General features: G+C 47.3%; 1 protein-coding gene across 1 annotated transcript in view; it reads right to left on the bottom strand.

Annotated features, from left to right (window-relative positions):
* The window catches only part of SUGP1 (SURP and G-patch domain containing 1), a 32537-nt gene extending 23437 nt beyond the window's left edge, over positions 1-9100 (bottom strand). Inside the window, exons 1-4 of the mRNA XM_041763989.1 lie at positions 8956-9100; positions 7064-7238; positions 2775-2875; positions 780-980 (exon numbers count right to left, since the gene is read on the bottom strand). Coding sequence (XP_041619923.1) covers positions 780-980; positions 2775-2875; positions 7064-7238; positions 8956-8989 — 511 coding nt within the window. The 5' untranslated portion in view covers positions 8990-9100. The remainder of the gene's footprint in view (positions 1-779; positions 981-2774; positions 2876-7063; positions 7239-8955) is intronic.
* Positions 9101-9207: the final 107 nt, after the last annotated feature.

Raw genomic sequence — 9207 nt, forward strand, 5'->3', positions numbered from 1 at the left:
TGGATCCATTGTTGGCCACTGATCTGCTCAGATGCATGGCCACAAGCCAGCACCCTCATTGAGAGTAGTAAGTCTGAAGGCTGTCAGAGCAGGACTATATGGTTACTTCAACCTGTCCTTACCATCAGGGTGATAGGACTGTGTCAGCCAGTCTGGGGCCGAGGTGGCCTAGGCCTCCACATGGTTCAGGAGGCACTGAGGCCTTGTTCTGAAGGTGGATGGAGTGAGACACAGTAGGAGTGCTGCCACCACCACCCTCCACCCTCCTACACTATAGGGCCTGGCTTTCCAAGAAAAATGACCGTCCTTCCCCTGGACAGGACAGCATGCCCTCCAACCTATAGGCCTGTACGTCTGGCCCAAACCAGTGGGGGCAATAAGTCACAATGGGAAGACGTGCTTCTGGTTCTCCGAGGGTTCAGAAAGTATGCACCCAGACAGGGGAGCCATGGAAGCTCTTCTTCTCATTTTGGGACAAGGAAAGACACAAGTGAATGCCCCTGCCCTGGCTGGAGACCAGACCATAAGGGTGGATGGTTCCCACGGTTCCCAGGATGAAGTCCATAGCCCCTCCATACTTCCCTTTCACTGATCCCCATACCCTTTCTTCACTCCTCCGCCCCACCCCCCCCCAGTGGGTTCCATACTGGCCCTTGGCTCAGCCTGGAGGGCTGGTGGCTGCCTACCATGAGCCACACTTTCCCCACTGACCATGGGTCCCACCCATGTGGGGCCGGAGGGGAGATGGTCAAAGCAAGGTGGCAGCTCCCGCACCCTACCTTTGATCTCCAGCCACTGCTCGTAGTCTTCCTCCTCATCCTCATCAGGAGACTGGAAGACACTTGGGCGGCTGGCCACAGGCAGCTGCTTGGCATGCACATAGTTCTTCACCTGGCCTGGTGGGCTGCTGATGAGAGGGGGCCTCTTCCCAGTGCGAGGGAGTACTCGAGTGGGGGCACTGGGTGTGCTGGGTGGGGTATCTGGGGATGGAAGGAAAGACACCCACGCTCAAGGTCTGTGATGCACATTTCCCCATCTTCTCACCTAACACATATGCCATGAGAATACTAGCTGAGTCCTTGGCTTCCAGCATGGTGACTGGCAGGGGGTGGGAACTCAGGATGCCATGCTCATTTTACAGAAGAGGAGACTAAGGCTCAGAGAAGAACAACTTATCATAGTCACCCAGCTTGGACAAGAAAGGCTCGGCTTTGCAGGCAGCAGCTCCCTAACACCTGCGCCCAAAGCCCAGGGATGTGCTAGCTCTTCTGGATAAGGCCCAAATCCCCACACCTGGCTTACAACCATTCCCTCTGTCAGTGGCAAGCTAGAGACAGCCTATTGGGGCTTTTCCAACATAGCTCCTGGCCTGAGATCCTGCAGTAAAGGGCTGATACAGTCCTTCCTCCCTCTCTGTGGGTGACTTTGGTCTTAGGTTAACTTTCTTAGCTGTTTTCTAGAAAAACTGACAAAGACTGAAGGTCAGTTGTTCTGCCAGCAACTTTCTTACATTAAAAGTAAGCTGATTGAGGGGCACCTGAATGGTTCAGTCAGTTAATCATCTGATTCTTGATACCAGCTAGGTCATGATCTCACAGTCTTGAGATCCATTGCTACTACATGCTCCCCACTCACTGGGGAGTCTGCTTAAGAGTCAATCTTCCTCTGGGACGCTTGGATGGCTCAGTGGTTGAGCATCTGGCTTCAACTCAGGGCATGATTCCAGGTCCAGGGATTGAGTCCCACGTTGGACTCCCTCTGTCTATGTCTCTGCTTCTCTCTCTCTCTCTCTCATGAATAAATAAAATCTTAAAAAAAAAAAAAAAATTCTATCTTCCTCTGCCCTTCCTTCCACTCCTACATATACGTACTCTAAAATAAACAGATAAATCTTTTTTTTTTAAATTAAGCAAACAGGTAAACTGCAACAACCATAGATTTGTGTGGGTTCCCTGTAGTGAGGGATTCTCGCACCCTGCATGTCCCATGGGGCTCCTGTGGGCCAGGTGGCCCTCCTATCTATGGATGGGGTCCCATCCCTCAAACCTAGCTGCTGCTCTAACCCACGCTGTGGTCCCACATCCCTGGTGTTGGTTTCTAACCCTTGAGGGAACTTCCCTAGAATAATCTGAAACTGGCCCCCGTAACTCAGAGAGCATTCCAGGTTGGTAAGTAGCAAACAAAAGGAACTTATATATGAGCCTTGTTTTGGGCAGTAGCAAAATGAATGGATCCCCGTGCCTACCCACCAAATCGTAAAAACGTATGGAGATCTTAAGTGGGTTCGGTCACATATACGCACAGATATTCTTAATACCACATCATTATCTCAAGGCTATGTGCCTGAAGTAGCTTCTGGGAGAGGGAAAGACAAGGGGAAGCCCGCACTTCAAGTACAGGGGAAGCGGTCAGAGGCCTCTGAGTGCCAGCCAGGGTCCAGCTCACTAGTCAACTAGCAGGGACATCTTTTCGATGACATTCCCCAACATCCAGGGCATGTTCAGTCATGCCCCTACCTCCCTGGATTGAAACCTAGCTTATTTGGCTCTGCTCCTATCAGGTAAGCACCGTGAAGGCTGGGTCAATGTGCTACTCCTGGCACTTACTCTAAGGACAAACAGAATTCATCCCAATGAATGTGGGGTGATAGGAATGAATCTGAGGCAGGACCTGCTATTTCTGTGATGCCCAGGGACCTCCAAAGGTGAGAGCCAGCAAGGTGAGCCTCAGCAGAGGGAAACTCAGAAACTCAGAAAGCAGGTAACAGCACTCACCTGTACTGGTCTGTGCCTTCTGTAACTTCAGAAACTGCTGCAAGAAGCTGCCATCATTAGCAAACTTGTTGGAAATGGAAGAGTTGTGTGCATTCGCAATTCTAGACCCAAGACAGAGGACAGAGGGTGAGCCATAAGAGGAGGGGCAGCGGTCTGCCTTGCCCATCTCAGACCCATCGACATCTACCCCAGCATTCTCACTTAGTGGAACCCAAAACCCTCCCCTAAAGATGTCTAGGGACTACTGAGCACACAGAGCAGCCTTCGTATTAAGATGGAATAATTTTGCTCTAATCAAAGCAATACTGTCTATATTGATGTTATTGTTACCTGCATATCAACCTTTCGGGTTCAAACAGTATCTGCCTTTCTCTTTCTCTCTCTGTGTGTCTCTCATGAATAAATAAATATAATCTTTAAAAAAATCTGTTGTACTGATCTAAAAATGGAAACGTCAACAAAGAGCACTAGTTTTATAAGATAAACACAGGACTTCCATAGGGCAAATGGAGCAGCCCTGTAATTAAAATTTTAGAGATAAAGTAATAAAGTACAACACTAAACGAAAAACAAAGCAGGATATAAAACAAGAACTACAGGGGTGGTTAAGTGTCCAACTCTTGATTTCTTTTTTTTTTAATTTTTTTTAAATGTTTATTTATTTATGATAGTCAGAGAGAGAGAGAGAGAGAGAGAGAGAGAGAGAGGCAGAGACATAGGCAGAGGGAGAAGCAGGCTCCATGCACTGGGAGCCCGACATGGGATTCAATCCCAGGGTCCAGGATCGCGCCCTGGGCCAAAGGCAGGCGTTAAACCACTGCGCCACCCAGGGATCCCCAACTCTTGATTTCTACTCAGGTTATGATCTCAAGGTTGTGAGATTGAGCCCCGCTTGGGGCTGTGCAATGTGTGTGGAGCCTGCTTGAATTCTCGCTCTCTACCCTCCCTTAATCTTCCCCTCAAAGAAAACAACTACAGTATGACCCTATTTATGTCATATCTGAATTAAACTGTTAGAAAAACCCATCAAAATGCAACCAGCACTGTCTCTGGGTTGCAAGGTTATAACTGATTTTGTTTTCTTTAAAAATATTTTATTTATTTATTTATTCATGAGAGAGAGAAAGAGAGGCAGAGACATAGGCAGAGGGAGAAGCAGGCCCCACGCAGGGAGCCCAACATGGGACTCAATCCCAGATCTCCAGGATCAGGCCCTGGGCGGAAGGCAGAGCTAAATCACTGAGCCACCCGGGCTGCCCTGATTTTAGTTTTGCCTTGTTTTCCTCTCCTTTATTTTCCATGAAGTCTACCATATACATGTAAAGTTGTGTTGTTTTTTTTTTTTTTAAGATTTATTTTTTAGAGAGAGATAAGGAGAACATGTACATGTGTGAACACAGCAGAAAGGGGCATAGGGAGCAGGAGAAAGTGTCTCACAACCTGAGATCACGACCTGAGCCAAAACCAAGGGTCGGACGCTCAACTGACTATACCACCCAGGTGCCCCTATAAAATATTTTTTTAATACCGAAGAGAAGGTTCTGATAACCAGCCTTTGCATTAAGTAAGTGTAGACTCTGGCGACCCTGGCCTTGTCCTCATACTGTAAGTATCTCCCTCGAGAGGGGCAGAAAGAAGGTGAGGATAACAAAAGACAAGAAAATGCTTCAGGGCAGCAGCAAGATAGCAAATGAATCCTACTTGAAAACCATCCATTAATAGATAGTAAAGGATATTATGCAGCCATTAAAAATGGCTTGATGAATACATAAACAAAACAGGGTCCATCCACACAATAGAATATTATTTAGCCATAAAAAGGAATGAAAAAAAAAAAAAGGAATGAAATCCTGGCACATGCTAAAAAGTGAACAACCTTCAAAACATTATGTCAAGGAAAAGAAGCCAAATACAAAAGGCTGAATGTTACATGAAATATCTAGGATAGGTTAGTCCACAAAGACAGTAAATTAGGGGCAGCCAGGTGCTAGGGAAGGAGGAAATAGGGAGTGAATGCAAATGGGTACTGGGTTTCCTTTTGGGATGATACAAATGTTCTAGAACTAGATAGTGGTGACGGTTGCATGAATATACCAAATGGCGGCTGTGAATATACCAAAAAAAAAAAAAAATCACAAAATTATACAGTTTAAAAGATTAATTTTGTGGCATAATAATTACATCTAAATAAGAATAAAACTTAAAATCTATGATGGATCTAAAGAGTTCTAATGCAGGAACTAGAGGGTATTATGCTGAGTGAAATAAGTCAATCGGAGAAGGACAAACATTATGTGGTCTCATTCATTTGGGGAATATGAAAAATAGTGAAAGGGAGTAAAGGAGAAAGGAGAAAAAATGAGTGGGAAATATCAGAGAGGGAGACAGAACATGAGAGACTCCTAACTGGGAAACGAACAAGGGGTTGTAGAAAGGGAGGTTGGTGGGGGTGACTGGGTGACGGGCACTGAGGGGGGGCACTTGATGGGATGAGCACTGGGTGTTATTCTGTATGTCGGCAAATTGAACACCAATAAAAAATAACTTAAAAAATTTAAAAAAATAATAAAATATGTATATACTAAAAAAAAAAAAAAAAAGAGTTCTAATGCAGGGAAAAGCTTTTCTTTTAAAAAGCTGAGGGGGGATCCCTGGGTGGCGCAGTGGTTTGGTGCCTGCCTTTGGCCCAGGGCGCGATCCTGGAGACCCGGGATCGAGTCCCACGTCGGGCTCCCGGTGCATGGAGCCTGCTTCTCCCTCTGCCTGTGTCTCTGCCTCTCTCTCTCTATCATAAATTAATAAAAATTAAAAAAAAAAAAAAAGTTGAGGGGGACATAGCACATGAAATTTATCACAACTTTGTGAAACAAAGCAAAGACATGCAAAGGGAATATAATAAAACAATTATCTTGAGGCAACCTGAATGTTCATTTATTCAGTGAGATATTATAACACTTGTTGTTCTAGGCTTTTACTGTTAAGAAAATAACCTTATTTTTGGGCAGCCCGGGTGGCTTAGCAGTTTAGCACCGCCTTCAGCCCAGGGTGTGATCCTGGAGACTCGGGATTGAGTCCCACGTCAGGCTCCTTGCATGGAGCCTGCTTCTCCCTCTGCCTCTATCCCTGCCCCCCCCCTTTCTCTTTCTCTCTCTCTCTCCCTTTGCCTATATCTCTGCCTCTCTCTCTCTCTCTCTCTCATGAATAAATAAATAAAATCTTAAAAAAAAAAAAAAAAGAAAGAAAAGAACCTTATTTTCAAAGCTACCTGTATTATGTACCCACTCACCTGATGCTCCCTTTCAGCTGCCTGATCCTGGTGCTAGCATCCAGCTGCTTCCAAGAGATATACTTGGAAGCACATCTACAGATCTCTCCCATTTTGTGCAAGGCTTTCCATAACCCTCAGGTGACAGCCCACGAGCACAGTGACTGACAGATCACTCCATATCTAGTCCCCACATTCATGAGCGCCTCGGAGATCCCAGGCTCCAGGTTCCCATAAAAATAAGCCCTAAGTCCTGCCCTCAATGAGATGCCACAGGTTCTTAGAAAAGGTGGGAGCTGGGACAGCTTTATAGAGGGTTTAACATATTCCATGCTTTAGACCCCAGAGGAAGGGGCCCGCCTCTGTCAATCTCCAGCCTGAAATTCTTTGATCTTGTCATCCTAATCAGACCACCCCTCCTCAAAATTCTTGGGTGCCCTGAGCATTTCTCAGGACAGGCAGGAGGAAATCGTGCCTGATCTACCTCCTGCTTGGCTTTGAAACAACACCTTTGATCCAAACAGCTTGAGCCACCTGACACACAAGGGCTCTCTTCCCTTCCTACCTTCTACTAGATAGGACTTTCCCTGGTTCCTCAATGGGCTGGCTCTGAAAACGTGGAGCCTCTGCTGGGCCCCCACACTGGCTGCTGCACTAAGGAACATGCTGCCTCATGTTACCCACTGGCAGCTCTGGGGGTAGAACTGACACCCCCTTTGTTAGTAGACTGTAAGCCCCGTAAGGGTGGAGATGGGAGTCCGGATTTTTGTTCTGAGCTACGTTTCTGGCCCCTAGCCCACAGGTGGTCAGCAGTAAATAATTCGTGAATACAGGAAGGCCTTCCTCTGAGCTCCCACAAGCCCCTCATTTGTCTTATCCCTGAGCCTCCTGAAAGAGAGCATCTGTGTCATTCCCTGCTTCATCAGGTTGTGGCCAGACGCAAGAATACCCTGATTGCTCTTGAACACAAAACCCTCTGTCAGTGACCCTCTAAGACTGAATCCAGCTGCAGGGGGGCACTTACTCGCCAGGATGTGGGGGCTGAGGGCTGATGACCACCTGATTCTGCTTGGCTTTCTGCTCCATTTTGGCTTCAATTTCACGTTTCTTCTGAGCAATGAGCTCTTCCTGGTGAAGGATGTTCATGTTCATTTTTCCAGACTTGGGAGGAGCAACCCCAAACCACCGGTTAGCCTTTCCTAAGGAGAAAAAAAAAAAGCATTATCAGAAATCATCTTTACTCCACAAACATGTCCAGCAGCCGTTACAGGAGCAGCCCAGTTGCTGCTGCCTGCATCAACTGACATTCAAACATCTATTCCTTCATTTGTTCCGTGAACATTTACGTAGCTATGTACTAGGCGCTCTGCTCAACCAGAGAAGGGGTCTCTGCCCATGTGGGTCTCACCTTGGGCTAAGAAGGCAATAGACTTACACCCAAAAAGTAGCTACAAAATTGTAGTAAGAGCTCTTTGCTACAAACCAAAAAAAAGGGGGTTAGAAGAATAATAGAGAAGCACCTTATACAGCTAGGGCAGCTAGAAAATAAATGTTAGAAGAGAAGACATTTAAACTGAAACCAGAAAGATACAGGGCCAACCTCCTGAAAAGCCACATGGGGAGCTATCTGGGCAGAATAAGGAGCAGTCATAAAAACCTAAGGCAAAAAGAAGCCTGATATATAAGGACCAGCAAGGACCCAGTGTGGCCAGAGTGGACTGTTCCAGGAATGGAGGTACAGGTTTAAGATAGGAGTCTAAAAAAAAAAAAAAATAAAAAAGATAGGAGTCTAGGTTTTACTTTAAGGGCTCTAGGGAGTGACAGAGTAGTATTAACCTGACAAACAGTATTTTTAAGATCATTCTGACTACTATTTGGAGAGTGCATGGCAGCAGCAAGGAGACCAATGAGAAGGCTTGCTGGCTCCAAGTAAAAGATGATGGTGTCTTCGGGTGAGGGTGTTAAGTGCAGAGATGGAGAAGAGATCTCAGAGGCTCCCCATGGCACTCAGAATAAAATCCAAATTCTGTAAGTTGATTTTCAGGAAAAGGACTTGCCTTTCTTATTTCCATTTCATTCTTGACATTCTCAGAATGACAAGCCCATCGCACCACAAAGACTTGCACTTGCTATCACCCCTCTGCGTGGAAAGCTGCCCTCCAGGCCTTCCCATAGATGGCATCTCCCATCTCAAATGTGTTCTGCTCAAAAAGGGCTTCCTTGGCCACCCAATATCAGCAGCCTCCACTCCCATGCTCTCACATCATTATACCTGTGTCTCTGCAAATATTTATTGATGCATTGTTTGATGTCCCAGTAGAAAGTAACCTTCAGGAAGGCAGGACCCTTTTGGGTTACCACTGCATCCCCAGCGCCCAGCATAGTGCTTGGCACACAGTATTTGCTGAATGGGTGAATGTATCCCAGGCTGGGGTGAGGGGGAGCTAGGGTTGGGAGAGAGGGAAAGGCAAGGCTTGAGGTAAAGGGGGGGGGGGGGCTCGAAATACCGAAAAAAAAGTCCTAGACCAGTTAGAAAAAGCAGCTTTTTCAGAAAGCTGACACGGGCCAGACAGCAGCTGCTACGAACAGGGGGGAGCTGGACGGTCCAAGGTTGCTGCTGTTTCAGGGAGCAGAACTCTGAGCAGTCCTGAAGGCTATTATTTCGGAAAGGGAGAGCAGGGCCGACCCAGTGACGGCCTCTACGGAATGCCGGGCGCTCTGAGCAAACCAGGCGGTGGGGGCAGCAACTGAGTCTGGGGTCTCGGGAGACGGGGAAGATGCAGAAGCCGCCGCTTTGGAACGCCCTAGGGGCTGAGGCGAGGGGCCGATGGGTCGAGCCTGACCCGAGAGAACGAAACGGCGACGTTTAGCGCGGCGGACCCAGACGGGCGCTTGAGGGTAGGCGGGGGCTGTTACCTGCAACATCCCGGTTGTCCATCTTGAGACTCATCCAATCCCACAATGCTCCCGTGCTACTTGAGAAGCCTTGTTATAGTACGCATGCCCTGATGGGAGATGTAGTCCGGGGCGGTCAAGCAAGTCCGGCCGCTGAGTGGATACCTGAGGTTTTTTCCTCAAGGAAAACAAACCTCTGTCTATTGGCAATCTCTGTTCTCAGTCCCGCGGACCAAAGGCCATCGACTTTTCGCACACTGCCCCGGAACCGCA

The sequence above is a fragment of the Vulpes lagopus genome, chromosome 7 (genome assembly GCF_018345385.1).
Source record: "Vulpes lagopus strain Blue_001 chromosome 7, ASM1834538v1, whole genome shotgun sequence".
Lineage (NCBI taxonomy): Eukaryota > Metazoa > Chordata > Mammalia > Carnivora > Canidae > Vulpes > Vulpes lagopus.